Here is a 19,477-nt window from a genome sequence, read left to right on the forward strand (position 1 = left end):
CCACACGCTGCACTCTTCAGCACAATGGTAACCACAAATCCAACACAGAAACTCTTTAAGATGTCAACCATAACAGCTCTAAACAATAACAAGTGTTTCTTTTTACTAAAAAAACACATAAAAACATAAATGAACAATTTCAACATGTATTCTCCTTATCCAGTCTTATGCTACATTATTAACTGCTCATTATTTGTTGTGGAAGAGAAAAGTTCTAGCATGAACTACAGAAATAGACACACATGTAAATTATGTATATTGTTAATTGTCCACATCTATCAACCAGATAGAAATCAGAAATGTCTATTAACCAGCCAGAACAGCCTAACAATGTCAGAACACCCCTATAGAAACCAGCTCAGCATTGCAACTTTTGTCTTAAGTTACTTTTTTTTATTTTTTTTATTTTTTACTTTCTTTTAAAATCATTCACTTAGATTACTCTAATCCATTATTAAAAACTGATCATTATTTTGGAATGGAAAACACACTGTAAAAAATGGCCAAATTTCTACAGTAACATGCTGTTTTCCATTAAAACAGTAATATACCATAGAAAACAATGCATTCTGGGTAATGTGTGATGTTTTCGAGAAAGCAGCCTACAGGAATATACTGTGAATTAACATCGCTCAAAGTCGACACTCTGAGGCTGTTCCAAATCACACCCTATACCCTCATTCACTATTCCCTACATTAGTTCACTAATATAGTCCACTTGAGAGAGAGTGAATGAAAAGAAGTGAGTGAATTCAGACACTGATGAACACCTGCTGTTAATAAGCAGAATAAATGAAGGAAAGAGAAACAAGAACAGAAAAAGTTTAAATCAACTGAAGATAAAAGACATTAAATCTCTCAAGATCTGATCAAACAACTCCACAAACAGCATTACCAGCTTCACTTATTACTAACCAGATTGACTTTATTTCTGTCACACATCTACAGAAGTTCTTATTGAGAATTAACAGAGGTTTAGATGTTGTTTTATTGTTTCGTTTGATGTTACCATGATGGAGGTCAGTGTTTGCTTTAGTTGGGCTCTTGACCCTTGATTGTTTAACATTAGTTTTTCCTTGGCTGTTGTAAAGGTTTTTGAATCACATTTGTTACAGAAAAGAAAATGTGATCAGATGATTGTTTGCCAATCATTAATGCTTGCAATCATCATTTTATGGCCTGATGTTGATCTCATCAGAGTCTAAGCTGTTATTATATAGGCAATGTTTTATACTTTTATAATGGTATTTCTGTGACTTTTACAGCATGAGATCCATCAGTGCTGTTACAACCTGAAAATATGAAGAATTTTTGAATACAGTTTGTGCTCAAAACATTTTGAACTATTGAAAGAGTCACACAGACATCAAGAATCCCATCAATGGTGACAATCAAAAGCTTCATGCCATATGCTGGGTACCAGCATAGTACTAAAATCATCCATGACTGCATGCATTGCGGCATGAATAAATTATGCAGCTGAATTGCCTGGATATTTTCTTTAATTCTTACTGTTTGCCTTATTTTTGCTGTTGTTTTTGTGTTGACTTTTAGTAGTGTGTTTTATGATGTTCAGAGCTGATCTGTTTATCTTTTTTGTTGATTGTTACCGTTGTTGAGATTAATACGCTGATTCTTGATGTCTCTGTGAATCTAAGTGATTCCTTAGATTAAACTTTTTTTTGTAAATGATGAGTTTAAAAATTTTTAACTGATTGCTCAGCACTGCTTCACCTTTTGCTGTAGTATCAGTGTAATATAAAAGTATGTTTATTAAAAAAAAACCCACATTTCTGATAACAGATTAGACACTGGATGAGTTCAGGTGTTTGTTACTGACAATCTCTTAGCTAATTATAATTGCACATGTTGTTAGTTAGCAGTTATCTGCAAGAGATTATAGCTGACATGATGTTTTGAGTTTTAATGATTTTGTTTAATTTGGTTATTTCTTTTTTTCAAGTGAATAATATGCTCATATAATTATAAATGTAAGCTTATGAATTTAAATGGCAGTCAGACAATTTAAGGCAGTCGGTTTCTGCAAATGAAATTAGTTGACGAGTTTTAATTGAGTGCATGGTATTTTTTACAGCAACATACTGCAATGTAAATTACGGTAAAGAACTGTAAAATTAACAGTAAAGTATTGGCAACTTTTTTGCCAGTAATTACCTGTAAATTCACAGGACAATTTTTTACAGTGGGGTGTTTAAGTGTGTCAAGTTTGTGTAGGACTTCACAAAGTTTCCTCATTAATCCCACCCCTTTCTGAACACATAAAAGGAACGGAAACATTGTGATTTCATTCTGTTCCTGACACAAGATGGATCTGAGAGTCTCTGTCGTTCTTATTTTCATTTTTCTCACTGGAGGTACAAAAAACAGCAAGTATTGAATGTATTATTTGATACACTGAGATCACTGAATATCTCTCTCTGTCTTTAAGGATATTCTCTCAAGTGTTACACGTGCGAGTCTGATTCGAAGGGTTACTGTGACGCAAAAGTGGAGATATGTCCAGTTGGATTTTCTAAATGCGGAAAGACCATAGTGGAACAATCAGATGGTAAGTTCAGTGTGAAGTGTAAATTTACTGTCGTAGTTTACTGAAAGTGATAATATGAAGTAGAAGTATATATATTAATCTCATCACATAATTGCAATTATTTGTCTATTGCAAGAGGAACATGATTTCTGGAATTGTTTCTTTAGCCTATTATATAGGAAGTTTGTCCTTTTTGCAGGTTCTGCTAAGGTGTCCATCACAACTAAAGGGTGTGTACCGGTATGTGATCCAGTGACCCTAAAGGCGACAGAAAAAGGCATAATGTCTCTCCACTGCTGTGACACTGATCTCTGCAATGCAGCAGGTATTGGCCTTTATTTGACCGTGTGCTCATTTACATGTATTCATCTAGCAGTTGCCTTTTTCCATAACCACTATTATAATAATTCAAACACAAGTGATTGTTCATAAGGAGCACAATATTTCAAGAGTAGTCAAGAATAGTGTAAACCAGAACAGCATGAAAAGAAGTTTTTGAATTAGTCAAGTGCTTTCTGAGAGTTTTTTTTATTGTTTTAGAAAATTGTGCCATTTTAATTCACTATTATTTTTTTATTAGTAGTAGCATTAGTAGTATAATACCAATTTTCTTATCTTGATTAGATGGAGTGTATAAGGGAAGCTTCCTCCTGCTCTTCTCTCCTCTGCTCTTCTACTTCCTGTTTCAGTGAGTCCAGATTCAAGACTTCAGATTCTACAGCGAAGACCAGCGAATATGAGACACATTCTGATGCATTACTGTACTTTACTGAATAAAGCTTGTTTGTTGCTCTGCTGTTCTTTGTATCATGATTTGAGGAACTCAGAAATATGCATTTTAATAAACAAATATGAAACAAATATACTGCATCATCATTATAAGCAGATTGTCTTTACAGCCAAATAATTCTTCATACAAGAATCAAAACACAAACATTTCTTTCATACACAGAAAAACAGATACTTTAAGATGAGTAAGAGTATGTGAAATGTGTTTTTCATTTGGAAACACGTGTATCAACAAATCATGTGATTAAAATGATTATAATCCACAACTGCTAACATTTACATTTAAGACATTAAGCCTTTAAAAAGACATTTGTCCAGAGAGACTTACAAGATTAATATATTTATTTTCTTACTCTGTGACACTCACAACCACAGACATACATACCCGTCACACACACACACACATATACACACACACACGCACGCACGCACGCACGCAAGCACACTCTCTCTCTCTCACTCTCTCACTCTCTCACACACACACACACACACACACACACACACACACACAGAGACCAAACATACCTGACAAATGTAACGGAAATATGTGTCCTGAGAAATCACACATGCTTGTGAGTTGTGAGTTGCCCAATCAAATCAAAATGACTTGAAATAATGATCTGAGTGAGCTGGTTTTTATCTCAGTAAAATTAGAGTTGCAACTTTGTGCCTGAGATCATCTGATGAGTAATGATCCAATAATATATTATATATTTAAATTAAAAAAACATGCCTTATGTCTGCATACATGCCGTATGCAGACAAAAATCTGAAGAAATGGAAAAACCCGACTTTACATATTTATTATATATCAGTCTCTGTTAAAGGTGCAGTAAGTAGTATTTGAACTACGCTGTTGAACACTGTTGATATTTGAAGTCAACCCAAACACACCCACCCCTCTCTTCATTGCTCCGCCTCCAAAACTCACAGTCCAATCCTAACCACCCTGCTCCGAATCAGTCTCGAACCCCAGCCTGTTGGCAGGCGAGGCGATGACGCTAAACACCACATTCTCTAGCGGTCGTCAGTGTGAAGTAGTTTAACTGCACAACTCTGACTATCTGGCCACTGTTACACATGCAATGCGAGTGGATGTCTGTTTATCACAGCTGACACGCAACAAAATGCTTCACAAAAAATAAAGCGCAGTTGATGAACGCATGACAAGGAAGCACAAAAAATGAATGCACATCACACAAGAGTAAATACAGCATTCGTTGTTAGTCGCAAAGAGCACAGCAGCTCCAGACAATCAAAACCCAGTGTTACTCACATGAGAAGCGAGATCAAAGCAGTTTTCAGGCCTTCCCACTTAGTTCTGTCCAGCGCTGGAAAGCTTTTCTAATATAAACGCGGTCCTAAAGCACTTGCCCGGTCATAAACCTACATTCCAGTGATATTCTTTTGAGCTCTTTTGCATTGTGTCCCATCTCTCGTTCTGCAGTTTTTTTTTTCTTTCTTTCAAATCTCCCTCTTGCTCGTTCTGTCTCCGTCATACTCCCCCTGATGCTGATTGGTTACACGTTTGTTGTTGGTCTCGGCCTGACTAACTTCCAAACAGTTTATTTGAAATATTACTGAGTCCCCCTTTAACAATAGTTAAAATTAGAGATGCATCGATGTATCAGCCGATTTTTACCAGATTTTTACAATTTTTTCTTTCTTCCTTGTTTTCTCATGATCTCGCCTTAATTTTCTTTAGGCCTCATTCAACATTTTCTTCACCATTAAATGACGTGGAAAACAAGTTATTCTGAGCAAACATGCTTAGTTAATTGGTGTTCTGATGTGATAAACTGAAAAGTATACTGGATGTTTTATGAAATAAAATATCACCTTGTTTCTTGTGTGCTTTGAAAGATACTGCAAGAGTACTGCAATAACACAAAATGTGATAATTTATGAAAAATGTGATCAAATATGGTCATTAAAAACAAAGATATGTTTAGTTTTTAATACAATATTTGCATTCAATGTCAGGATTTTCCTCTTCACAGTTACAGATCACAAAGATGTCTTTGTTTATTTTAACATACACTGATAAGCCAAAAGATTATGACCAATCACATGTGAAGTGAATATCATGAATCATCTGCTAACAAGGCCTCATATTAAAGGGATAGTTCACACAAAAATGAAAATTATCCAAAGCTTTACTCAGCCTTCTTTCAGACGAACACATTCGGTGATGTATTTAAAAATATCCTTAGTACTCCGAGGTTTATAATGGTTGTGAATGGGGGCCGCATTTTGAACAACAACAACAACAAAATGCTCCCTCTACAGGTGAAGAGGGGAAGGTGATAAATATGTAAGTGCAACACAAGGCCAGAAGAGGGTGCTGCGAGTGCAGGTGAATACAGTTTTTGACAGTCTTTGCATCATGGACTTTTTCACCTTGTGCTCTACTCCCATATTTTTGTTTGTTTAAACTAAAACAAACAAATTTAATTTGATCAACAGGTCCAACTTTCACTCCTGCTTTGTAATTCCCCATCTTTTGCGAAATCCACAAGATTTTTTTTCATCAAAACAAGCCAATTATTGCTCGAAGTGTCACAACTTCATTAACATACACTCTAAAGAAGAAATGTGTAGAAAAATGACACATATCATGTGTAACACTCTAGTTTACACATTTTGTGTCAATATTGCATAAAAATGTGTTGGAAGAATTCAATTGTTTTACACATATTATGTGTAGTTTTAAAATGAACACAACCTGTGTATTTGTTCACAGCATCAACACAATCTGTGCAGCCAAGAACACCTGTAATGTGTTAATATTACACATTTACACATCTTTGTGTTCAATTCAGAGGTGAAGACCAGACCTCCAAAATCAAGACCATTCAAGACCAGAGGTGTGGTCGAGACCAGACCTTCCAAGACCAAAACCAGACCATTCAATCAAGATAATTCATTAATCGTGTGACTATTGAACATTAATGATGAACACCTGCTGTTAAAATCACACTTCACCTTATCTCTTGACCCTTGACTTTTTGCTGTTAGATTTTGTTTGGCTGCTGTAACTGAATTATAACAGCCAGACAAGCAAAGAGAAAAGATGATCAGGTGGTGTTGGTTATGTTTTCATGTAATCATTATTTGACCTGAATCACTGAACTCATTTAGAGCCCAATCTCTCAGTCAGATTTATATTATTGAACACAGCAGCTCTGTGATTCTACAGCAGAAGATCAGCTTATTCAATATAATCCAAAATATTTTTTAAAAGTTGTTCTAATACCAAAAAACAAACAAAAACACAACAGCTTTCTTTTAGGCACACACAGTCATCAAGAATCAGACTGTGAATCTCAACAACGGTGACAAGCAACTTGTTCTAATAAACAGATCAACTCTGAACATTAGAAAACAAGCTACTAAAAAGTCACATAAACAGAACAAAATAAAATAGTGAGAATAAAGGAAAATACTAAGATAATTCAGATCATAATTTATTCATGCAGCAATGCATGATGGGAGCCATGGATGAATTTTGATTGGTGGCACCCAGAATGCACTGCAACATGCTTTATTATTCTCACCACTGTTGAGATTCATACGCTGATTCTTGATGTCTGTGTGTGCCAAAAAGAAAGTTTTTTATTTTGTTTATTTATTAATTAATTAATTATTATTATTAAATCAGAACAACTTTTAAGAAATCTGTTGGAGTATATTGAAGAAGCTGATCTTCTGCTGTAGAATCACAGAGCTGCTGTAATCAATAATGTAAATCTGACTCAGAGATTGGGCTTTAAATGAGTTCAGTGATTCAGGTCAAATAATGATCATGTGAAAACATAACCAACACCACCTGATCATCTTTTCTGTTTGTTTGTCTGGCTGTTATAAATAAAATTACAACAGCCCAAACAAAATCTAATATTAAAAAGTCAAGGGTCAAGAGCCCAACTAAAGCAAACCCTGATCTCCATGATGGTGACTTCAAATTTGTGATTTTCTTTGGTGATCCTGCTTGTTAACATCAGATCACCTTCCTGACACATTTACTGTGTTAAAATCATTACACAATGAATATGTCAAAATTAACACAACACGTGTTGTCCCTAAACTCACACACTGATGTGTAAGAATTTAGCCAATTTGAGTCGTTTTTTAACAAATGCTTTTTGACACATTCTGAATGTCTGTGTTTGACAGTGAATATGTCAAAATTAACACAACAAGTGTTGTCCCAAAACACAAGCACTGATGTGTAAGACTTTTTTTTTTTTTGACTGGACTTGACAAAGAGATCATTGCAAATTTGATTTTCATGTTCAGAAGTAACGCAGGCATTTTATTTGTTGTTGTTTTCCTCTTTCCTTCAATGATTCTGCCTGTTAACAGCAGGTGTTCATCACTAGTGCTTGATTAATGACTTAATTATCTCATTAACTTCCCTCTTGAATGCTCTTGGTCTCGGTCTTGGAGGGTCTGGTCTGGACTAAACCTCTGGTTAACCTTCCTGACACATTCACTGTGTTACAATCAATGACAACAAGTGTTGTCCCTAAACTCACACATTGATGTGTAAGAATTTAACACATTTTGAGTCAGTTTTAACACATCTTTAACAAACACAGCAACAGCAACATATTGTCTATAATCTATAGAAGCTTGTTTCTTCCACAGAATAAAAAATAAAAAAGGTAATTGTGACTTTTTAATCTCACAATTCTGACTTTTTTCCCTGCAATTGCGAGTTTGGATCTTGCAATTCTGCAATGAGCTGTAAAATGACACCTGATTGCCAAAAAGGTTTTTGTAACAGTGTTTTGAACTGATCTCACTAGTGTGTACGACTATGTTGAAGTGTGTGTGTTTTTGAGGGTTTGTGTGTCATGTCTGAGGGCAGAGTGTTTTTTTCTGCAAGATTGAATGGTTTTGAGTGGAGACTTTTGACCTGAAAATAGGAAGTATGGGGAATTGGGTAAGAAGTTGTAGATTTGTGTTCCCACGTAGAAGGCGACGTTCTCAGGACCTTGCGCAATGTTCCCTAAAAGTTCTTTAAAGATGACGAAGATTCCGAACCTTTACAGAACATTTGGGACATTCCCAAAACGTCCTCTTTTGGTAATGAAAGTGCTGCAGTTCAAGGTTTCTTCCCAGACAGCAACTTTGTGCCAGATCCGGCCCACATCTGGCACATGCGGAATGATGATCTGGGCCACATTTGGCTGGAATGATGGCACTTGGGCGGACCGCTCCTGTTTGCCATATCTGGGCCACAGGCAGGCCATAAAAATGCCACATGTCAGCCAAGAGCAAAGAAATAAACCAGAACTGAACCTTATCTGATCCACAAAATCTTATATATTATTTATAGAGTCATTTCAGCATTAACAAGCTTGTTATCAAGCAGAATCACTGAAGGAAAGAAGAAAAAAAGAGATGAGCAGAAACACAAGAACTACAACTGACTTCAGCCACAGCCTTAGAGGAAAACAACTGAAGATAAAAGACATTAAATCTCTGAAGATCTCATTAAACAACTCCAGAAACAGCATTAGCAGCTTCACTTATTACTAACCAGACTGACTTTATTTCTGACATACATCAACAAAAGTTGTTATTGAGAATTACCAGAGGTTTAGATGTTGATGATTTGTTGAAAAAAATAGTTTGGTTTGATGTCACCATTATTGAGGTCAGTGTTTGATTTAGTTGTGAAGTTTTACTCTTGACTTTTTAAGCGGTGGTTCTTCTCTGGTTGCTGTAGCTGTTTGTTATGGTATTAAAAGATAAAGATAAAGTGATCAGCTACTGTCAGCTGTTTGATGATAAAAATATAATCGTCGTGTACTGATTTAATTCACAGATCTAATGATTAGAGTTTTATATGAGCAAAATGTTACGTTTGTGTTGGATCTCTTCTAGAATTACAACAATAAAACAGTTTTAATCAGAAAAGCTGAATGAGTTTTAAAGCACATTGTACACTAAACACTTTAAACTCCTGTAAAACCTCCTCACACACAGACATCTAGAATCAGTGTATGAATCTCAACAACGGTGACATGCTTCATGCCACAATGCATTCTGGGTGCATCATGCAAAACTCATCCATGGCCCCCAGAATGCATTGTGGCATTAAGCATGTCACCATTGTAGGGATTCAAAGGCTGATTCTTGATGTATGTTTGTGAGTAAATCTCTTAAAAATTAAGCCACTACACAATGATTATCTTCTTATCATGAAGCAGCCACAGCATCTGATCGTGTTTTCTCTTGCTTTTCTTGCTATGACAAACTGAGTTACAGCAGACAGAGAAATTCTAATGTTAAAAAGTCAAGTCAAACTACCCAACTAAAGAAAACACCAATCATCATGATGGTGTTGTATTTTATTAGTGTTAACAAATAAAAATACAAAAAAATAAATGTATTTTAATTAGTGTTAACAAAGACTAATATATAATGTAACAAATAAATACAGTGTTTCCATTTCTTCAGATTTTTGTCTTGATTTTTTTTTTATTAATTTCAATATATAGTTTTTTTTTCAACTTCTAACACACAAAATCCTTACTTGTCACACAATTTCTGAAACCTGACACTCAAACAGCAGAACCACACACTAACTTTGACTTCAATTTCATAAAACACTTTTTGCAAAACACAACACACAATTCTGTATGTAACTAACAGGAAGTATCTTGATTTCCTTTTTCAAACACAACCATTGTTTCTGTCCAACAACACCTGGTTGATGTATTTCTTTTCTTTCGTACTGTGTAATACTGTATTCATAACCACAAATGCTTACAGTAAAAAAAATTATAGTTTGGTTTCAATCATGCTTGTGTTTACCATGAATTTTTTAACATCTCTCTGTCAATTACTTTGTCTTGTACAGAAATGTACATAGGAGCTCATGAAAGAAGAGCTTTAGGTTTTGAATGTGTGTATATGATATATCCAAAAATATAATATTATGGCAAAGGTGTTTGCAACGTAAGACAGTGTGAGATGTGCTTGTGATGTTTTGAATGCAGTGTTTCATTTTGCAAGAGATGTGAGACATTTTGCATTTTGTGTGTGCAATTCTTAGATTTGTGTGTAATGTTTTGAAAATGTGCATAAGCAGCTGAAAAAAACTGTAATATTGTATCATTACTCATCAGATGATCTCAGGCACAAAGCTGCAACTTTAATTTGATTGAGTTAAAAACCAGCTCACTCAGATCATTATTTCAAGTCATTTTGATTAGAGATTTGCTTTTCTTGCTACAACAAGCTCAGTTACAACAGCCAGAGAAACTCTAACATTACAAAGACAAGTCAAACTACCCAACTAAAGTAAACACTGATCACCATGATGGTGACATAAAAAACCAAACAAATTTTAATAAACAATCAACAACAAAAAACTCTCTCTCTTAATTCTCAGTAAGATCTTCTGTATATGGAGTTGTTTAATCCTCCTGCTGAGATCTTGAGAGATTTAATGTCTTCTTTTATCTAAGGCTGTGGCTGAAGTCAGTTGTAGTTCTTTTGTTTCTCTTTCTTTCATTGATTCTGCTTGTTAAAAGCAGCTATCTTCAATAATGCTCAATCATCACTTAATTATTTGCTTAATTATCTCATTAACTCCAACACTGATTCAGTGTTACATTTAATAGCCCGTAGTGCGCACACTGAACAGTGTTCATTTCATCTGGGCTAAACCATGTGGGGCATGGGTGTGCTGGCTGGAAGGCGTCCCGCCAGCGGGATCGTGACAGTTAAAGGAACACTCCACTTTTTTTGAAAATAGGCTAATTTTCCAACTCCCCTAGAGTTAAACAGTTGAGTTTACCGTTTTCGAATCCATTCAGCTGATCTCTGGGTCTGGCAGTACCACTTTTAGCATAGCTTAGCATATTTCATTGAATCTGATTAGACCGTTAGCATCTCGCTCAAAAATGACCAAAGAGTTTCGATATTTTTCCTATTTAAAACTTGACTCTTCTGTAGTTACATCGTGTACTAAGACCGATGGAAATGTACGGCGTAATAATCAAGGAAATTTGCTGCCGTATCATGGGTGCAGCAGGCGCAATTATATTACGCCGTAATATCATTGCGCCTGCTGCACCCACGGTACGGCAGCAAATTTTCTTGATTATTACGCCAGAATGAGAGTATAGTTCCTAGCCATATCGGCCTAGAAAATCTTTTCATTTTCCGTCGGTCTTAGTACACGATGTAACTACAGAAGAGTCAAGTTTTAAATAGGAAAAATATTGAAACTCTTTGGTCATTTTTGAGCGAGATGCTAACGGTCTAATCAGATGCAACGAACTATGCTAATGTTGGAAAGGCGGGACTTAGCTCACCTGTCAATCATCATCTATGATGCAGCCGAATGAAGCAAGAGACAAACTTGACTGAGACTGGGAGAAATAACCTGAATTTTTGTGTTATTGTGTGCATCTATGACTGATTGTGAGTACCCGTTCTAATCATTAGATAATCTTTATTAATCGTAGTATTTGATTACCGGTCAAGTTTGCATTTTTCCATTATTACTGAGTTAATCAAACTAGCGCGTTCGGCGCGTTCACGCGCTGTGTATTCACGATTACATCATTGCAGATTGTGATATCTTCACCCTGTTCCGTATATGTTTATTCATGTTGCAATGCTACTATGTTATTCATGTCAAGTTTATATGGGAGTACTGTATAGTGCGCTGTGTGATCTTTATTGCCAGTATACGGACACTTTCGGTTTCAACGTGCCGATTATGTTTACATAAATGATGACAGCGCCATACTACATAGTATTTTTCCACTGAAAGTTAATACTCTATATTGTAGTTATGTATACTATAGCATTTTATAGTGGAATTTGATGTGTAATGTGATTTAATTTATATAACAGTCAAGACATTTTATGCTGATTATTTCTTTATTTATGCTTCATTGTAGTACCACACATCTACCCACAAATTCTCGACCTCCCACTCATGTACATCTTCAGTGTTCAATAAATCCCTTTGATTTAATCTGATTGCCTTGATCCATTCCTGTGTTCTGATTGACACACCAAGAGGAAGGCTAGAGACATTAGAATCACCTTAAAATACAATCCTTTTTCAACTCCTTAACAGCTAAGCTATGCTAAAAGTGGTACCGCCAGACCTGGAGATCAGCTGAACAGATTCAAAAACGGTGAAACTCAACTGTTTAACTCTAAGGGAGTTGGAAAATGAGCCTATTTAAAAAAAAAAAAAAAAAAAAAAAATTCCTGCAAAAAGTCGTCAAACTACCCAACTAAAGAAAACACCAATCACCATGATGGTGACATAACAAACCAAACAAATTTCAATAAAAAATCAACAACAAAAAAACGCTCTCTCTTAATTCTCAATAAAATCTTCTGTAGACGTATAACAGACATAAAGTCAATCTGGTTAGTATTAAGTGAAGCTGGTAATGCTGTATATGGAGTTGTTTAATCCTCATCTGCTGAGATCTGAGTTGTAGTTCTTGTGTTTTGATTTTTCTGTTCTTGTTGTTTCTCTTTCCTTCATTGATTCCTTGTTAAAAGCAGCTATCTTCAATAATGCTCAATCATCACTTAATTACATAATTATCTCATTAACTCCAACACTGATTACATCACTGATGACTACATTTAACAGCCAGTAGTGTGCACACTGAAGAGTGTTCGTTTCATCTGGGCTAAACCATACATGGGTGTGCTGGCTGGGAGGCGTCCCGCCAGCGGGATCGTGACAGTTAAGAGGTTAAACATCCTCCAATGTTCACTTATAAGAGATCTCAAAATTTGTTGAACATGTTAGTCAGATCAGATGTCATATGTGATGACAAAAAAGCATACATACAAGGTTGTTTTCCATGTCAAAATTCTACATCATGTTCTTCAATTTTAAGATGCAAAAGTTTCACTTGCTCTTCCACACAAAGACATATAAAACCATATATAACATGTTCAAATAAGAATGCGATTTACTCCAATGCCCATGTCCATTATGTAAAAACATCAAGATTTTTGAGGATTTGAGTAAGTGAACATAAATCAGTCATTCGCAGACATGACATAACCTCTCCAATTGCTAAACATTTCATTGAATTCAATCACCGTATTGAACAACTCACTTGTATAGGTATTGAGAAATAATGAATTCCCGCCATGGTGGTGACATTGATAATAAACTCTTGAGAAGAGAAGCTTTATGGATTAAAAAACTGTCTCCTGTAGGTTTAAATGAAGATTATGATCTTTCTTATTTATTTTTTTATTTTTTTTGGTACAATGTTTATGAACGGCAATTTTGCCTGATGTTTTATTGTTCCCAATTATTTATTTATTTATCTTTTTTTTTTGGTACAATGTTTATGAATAGCAATTTTGCCTGATGTGTTATTGTTCCCAATTTTTTTTTTCTTTTTTTTTTTTTCCTCTGATGGAGTTATTCTGGAGTCCTGGGAATTATTTGTCTGTTTTTCCGAGTTACAACTTTCATGTGGTCATTGTTGTGTGTTTGTTTTTTGCCAGATGTATGGTTATTCCTAGTATTGTCCTTAATTGTGATTTGTTGTTTCAGATGGACTTAAACTGCACTCTAAGAAGAAATGTGTAAAAAAATGACACATATTACATGTAGCACTCTAGATTACACATTTTGTATCAATATAGCATAAAAATGTGTTGATATCTCAAAAAAAAAAAGTCTTTTTTTTTTTTTTCTTTTCAGGCACACACAGACATCAAGAATCAGACTGTGAATCTCAATAACGTTGAAAAGCAACTTATTCTGATAAACAGATCAACTCTGAACATTAGAAAACAAACTATTAAAAATTCACATAACAACAGCAAAAAATAAAATAGTGAGAATAAAGGAAATTACTAAGACAGTTCAGCTCATAATTTATTCATGCAGCAATGCATGATGGGAGCCATGGATGAATTTTGATTGGTGGCACCCAGAATGCATTATTATTCTCACCACTGTTGAGATTCATATGCTGATTCTTGATGTCTGTGTCTCTAATCAGAACAACTTTTAAAAAATCTTTTGGATTTTATTGAAGAAGATCTTCTGCTGTAGAATCAGAGAGCTGCTGTAACCAATAATGTAAATCTAAATCAGATATTGGGCTGTAAATGAATTTGGTGATTCAGATCAAAAAATGACACGCATTCATTCTCTTTGCTTGTCTGGCTGTTATAATTTAATTACAACAGCTCAAACGAAGACTAATATTAAAAAGTCAAGGGAGCCCAACTAAAGCAAACACCAATCTCCACGATGGTGGCTTAAAAATTGTGATTTTCACCTTTGGTGATTCTGCTTGTTAACAGATCACATTCCTGACACATTTACTGTGGTAAAATCATTACACAATGAATGTCAAAATTAACACAACACGTGTTGTCCCTAAACTCACACACTGATGTGTAAGAATTTAGCCAATTTGAGTCATTTTTTTAACAAATGCTTTTTGACACATTCTGAATGTCTGTGTTTGACAGTGAATATGTCAAAATTAACACAAGTGTTGTCCCAAAACACAAGCACTAATGTGTAAGTGATGTTTTTTGACTGGACTTGACAAAGAGATCATTGCAAATTTGATCTTCATGTTCAGAAGTAACGCAGGCGTTTTATTTGTTGTTGTTTTCCTCTTTCCGTCAATGATTCTGCCTGTTAACAGCAGGTGTTCATCACTAGTGCTTGATTAATGACTTAATTATCTCATTAACTTCCCTCTTGAATGCTCTTGGTCTCGGTCTTGGAGGGTCTGGTCTGGACTACACCTCTGGTTAACCTTCCTGACACATTCACTGTGTTAAAATCATTGACAACAAGTGTTGTCCCTAAACACACACACTGATGTGTAAGAATTCAACACAGTTTCAGTCAGTTTTAACACATCCTTTCTAAGAGTGTGGAGTCTGTGGACTGATTATCTGATTGCTTTAATTATGATCATGATCACCTGAGGATTTGTAGTGCATTTTCTATATTATTATTGAGAGCGAGTGAAATTGTTACACTGACGAAGGCGAAGAGTCGAAACGTTTGTCATCTTATCTCCTGTGTACCATGATTAAAGTGCTTCAGAGTGCAGACCTTTTTTGTATTCTTATATTGATATATAGGTCTCACCATCTAATTAGCTGGAAGAGCGTGGTGAATGCTTTGATTGATACATGTTTCCAAATGAAAAACACATTTCACATACTCTTACTCATCTTAAAGTATCTGTTTTTCTGTGTATGAAAGAAATGTTTGTTTTGATTCTTGTATGAAGAATTATTTGGCTATAAAGACATTCTGCTTATAATGATGATGCAGTATATTTGCTTCATATTTGTTTATTAAAATGCATATTTTTGAGTTCCTCAATTCATGATACAAAGAACAGCAGAGCAACAAACAAGCTTTATTCAGTAAAGTACAGTAATGCATCAGAATGTGTCTCATATTCGCTGGTCTTCGCTGTAGAATCTGAAGTGTAGAATCTGGACTCACTGAAACAGGAAGTAGAAGAGCAGAGGAGAGAAGAGCAGGAGGAAGCTTCCCTTATACACTCCATCTAATCAAGACGATAAAGAAATTAGTATTAATTAATACCACCACCACTACTACTACTACTATGCTTTTTGTTGATCAATTTCATCAGTTTTCTAAAAACAATAAACACTCTCCTAAAGCACTTGACTAATTCATAAGTTTCTCCTTTTCACACTTTTCTAGCTTTACATTATTTTTGACTACTGAAATTTGATATGCTCCTTATGAACAATCATTGTGTTTGAATTATTATAATAATCATTGTGGAAAAAGGCTAGATGAATACATATAAATCACATGGTCAAATAAAGGTGAATACCTGCTGCATTGCAGAGGTCAGTGTCACAGCAGTGGACAGACCCTGTCCCTCCACCTGGCAGCTGTGTGGACCCTGGTACACACTCAGGTACACACCCTTTAGCTGTGAAGGACACCTTAGTGGAACCTGCAAAAAGGACAAACTTCCTATATAATAGGCTGAAGAAACAACTCCAGAAATCATGTTGCTCTTGCAATAGACAAATAATTGCAATTATGTGATGTGACTAACATATATACTTCTACTTCATATTATCACTTTCAGTAAACTACGACAGTAAATTTCCACATCACACTGAACTTACCAACTGATATTTCCCCTGTAATGCTTGCACATTTAGAAACTCCAGCTGGACATGTTTCCTGTGTTGTTTCACAGGAACCCTTCGAATCAGGAAAGCACCTGTAACACTTGAGAGAATATCCTTAAAGACAGAGAGAGACATTCAATGATCTCAGTGTACCAAATAATACATTCAATACTTGCTGTTTTTTGTACCTCCAGTGAGAAAAATCAAAAGAAGAACAACAGAGACTCGCAGATCCATCTTGTGTCAGGAACAGAATGAAATCACAACGATTCTGTTCCTTTTATGTCTGTTCAGAAATGGGTGGGTTTAACAAGGAAACTTTGTAAAGTCCTACACACACTTGACACACTCAGACACCAATGTTTTCTTCTCCAAAGTACCTAATGATCAGTTTTAATTAATGGATTATAGTAATGTACTTTAAGTTAATGATTTTAAATGAAAACTAGAAAAGTTCCTCAAGACAAAAGTTGCCTGTTGCTATGCTGTTCTAACTGGTTGCTATGCATTTCTGGGGTGTTTGTTGCTAGGCATTGTTAGACTCTTCTGGTTAATAGACATTTCTGATTTCTAGCTGGTTGATAGATGTTTTAATAATATACATAATTTACATGTGTGGCTATTTCAGTAGTGAGAACTAATTTTAATGTTCTCTTCCACTGTCTAGTATGCATTTACAAGGAGGCATTAATCATCTCTTGAGGTTTATTGAAGAGCCTCATAGAACAACACTGTATTCAGTTGGTTCAGAAACGCACTTATGCACTTCTATGCGTATCTTGTCCATACAGTAATCCATGAGTCCCCCTAGTGGGTTGGATAGTGAAACACATCTCTCAGGTTATACACAATAATGTATTGCCTTCTTTGAAAACTACATCTTCAACTATGAAGGTAAGTTTACATTTAATGTTAGTTTAACCGCTACTCGAGATGGCTAACAGGCTACCTAACTGGCTAAATCATGTGATGAAAGTTTAAAAATGTATAATACGTACAAAACACCAACAGGTTAAGCTGCTTTTTTATTTCGATGTCATATTGTGCTGTGATATAATACTGTTCCCATTCAGTCGGTCACGTTCGACGTACGTCGGACAGACCGATGAATAGGAATCTCGCTAGAGAGGCCAATCTACTTCGAGTGTAACTACAACGAGCCAATGCACATTGGCATGCAATCATATGCATCAGCTGCTCGCCTCGCAGCGCGGGTATATAACGAGCAGCAGGTGCGTTGCATCTTCAGCTTTTCGCTTCGGAGCCGAACCTCATGGTTACTACGGAGTGTATCAAAACTGAAAAGACAAGCCATTGCGGGACTTCTCTGTTGTGCAGGCGGACAGCACTGCAGCGGGCTGGTCTCCTTCCTTTGTGTTGCCGAGGAGCAAATTCAGAGCCGTTCTCACGGCTGGTAGAGCGGTGCGCTTAGAGCGCTAAAAAGCTGTTCTGACAGCTGGTGAGACGGTTGTGAGGAGGGAGTGCACACGACAGGCTGCACTACTTCCCTGTCTGTGTTGCTGCGGCTTTTTCCCCTGCGTGCTTCGGCACGTAAAGAGCGAGTCCCTAAAAGAGCTTACACAAGTAGATTCGCGTCTTTTTAAAGATGTCGTTCTACTTGTGTGTTTCTGGATGCGGTCGTTATCTATCACCGCGGGATGGTCACCAACGCTGTATCGCGTGCCTGGGCTTAAGTCACGCTGAAGCGGCGTTTGTGGATGAGTCATGCACCCATTGTGGGAAGATGACCATCTCGGAGTTGCGATCTAGACTCCAGTTCCTGCAAAGGGGCGGAGTCCCGGTGCCGTTGCCTCGTTCCAATCCTCCTCAGAGGGTTGCTGCGGGCAGCGGTGCTGGTGATCTGAGGATCACGGTGAGCGCGCTTCCTTCGGGGAACCAACCCCCTAGGAACCCTCATCCCTCCTGCACTCCGCAGCCAGTAGAGCTGCCGGGGGAGCGCGGTGGACCACCCCAGAGGTGCGTACCATCCGTATCCTTCGGAGCTCCCCAAGATGATAGGATGTCGATCGCTGCATCGGAGGGTGAGCCTGATACTTCGGGGGATGATGATTCGGCGCAGCTGCCTCCTTCGGGAGTGACAACTGTGCCCGATTCGGACCCGGAAATGATGGCTATGCTTGCCCGGGCCGCCAACAGGGTTGGGCTCGTGTGGAATCCTCCACCGTGTCCCGAACCCTCGAGGCTGGACGATTGGTTTCTCGGGGTGGCCAGGGCTGGTTCTCAGCCCCCCACCCCAGTTCCTTTCTTCCCGGAGGTGCATGAAGAACTCACTGGCACATGGACGGCACCTTTTACTGCCCGAAACCGTGTCGGTGGGTCCTCCTCCCTCACCACCCTTGATGGCGGGGCGGCTAAGGGTTATACGCGCATACCCCCTGTGGAACGGGCCGTTGCTATGCAACTGTGCCCTAACTCCACCTGGCGGGGGGAGCCGTCTCTCCCTTCCCGGGCCTGTAAGTACTCGTCGGACCTTACCGGCAAGGCTTATCAGGCCTGTGGGGAAGCCGCCTCTGCCTTGCACGCTATGGCATTGCTGCAGGTCCATCAGGCCAAGGCACTGAAGGACCTGCACGAGGGTGGTCATGACCCACAAGTTCTTCAGGAGCTTCGGGCCGCGACGGACCTCGCGCTTCGTGCGACGAAGGTCACGGCGCGGTCTGTGGGTCGTGCGATGTCCACGCTAGTGGTCCAGGAGCGCCATCTCTGGCTGTGTCTTGCGGACATGAGGGATACCGACAAAGTCAGGTTTCTTAATTCCCCCGTGTCCCAGACCGGCCTCTTCGGCGACGCGGTCGAGAACTTTGCCCAGCAGTTCTCGGCTGTACAGAAGCAGTCTGAGGCGATCAGTCACATCCTGCCGAGGTGGTCAGCTGCTGCACCTCCACCGCCCGCGGCCCCTCAGACTGCTCGCCGCCGAGGGCGCCCAACAGCCAGCGGTAC

The 19,477-nt window shown here is 37.5% G+C and overlaps 1 protein-coding gene and 1 long non-coding RNA gene across 2 annotated transcripts; one reads left to right on the top strand and one right to left on the bottom strand.

The window, feature by feature from the left end:
* Window positions 1-2,454: 2,454 nt before the first annotated feature.
* Window positions 2,455-3,409, top strand: LOC127503783 (uncharacterized). Its single transcript, XR_007927200.1, has 3 exons — window positions 2,455-2,569; window positions 2,748-2,873; window positions 3,173-3,409. It is a non-coding gene; the product is annotated as an uncharacterized LOC127503783 (long non-coding RNA).
* A 12,263-nt stretch (window positions 3,410-15,672) lies between these two features.
* Window positions 15,673-16,801, bottom strand: LOC127503777 (lymphocyte antigen 6B-like). The gene is made up of 4 exons (XM_051877903.1): window positions 16,705-16,801; window positions 16,511-16,630; window positions 16,207-16,332; window positions 15,673-15,909 (listed from the first exon to the last, which is right to left on the bottom strand). The coding sequence occupies exons 1-4, from the start codon at window positions 16,751-16,753 to the stop codon at window positions 15,842-15,844; spliced, it is 363 nt and encodes a 120-aa protein (XP_051733863.1). The 5' UTR covers window positions 16,754-16,801; the 3' UTR covers window positions 15,673-15,841.
* Between the last annotated feature and the right edge of the window lie 2,676 nt (window positions 16,802-19,477).

This window comes from Ctenopharyngodon idella, chromosome 21, assembly GCF_019924925.1.
Source record: "Ctenopharyngodon idella isolate HZGC_01 chromosome 21, HZGC01, whole genome shotgun sequence".
Lineage (NCBI taxonomy): Eukaryota > Metazoa > Chordata > Actinopteri > Cypriniformes > Xenocyprididae > Ctenopharyngodon > Ctenopharyngodon idella.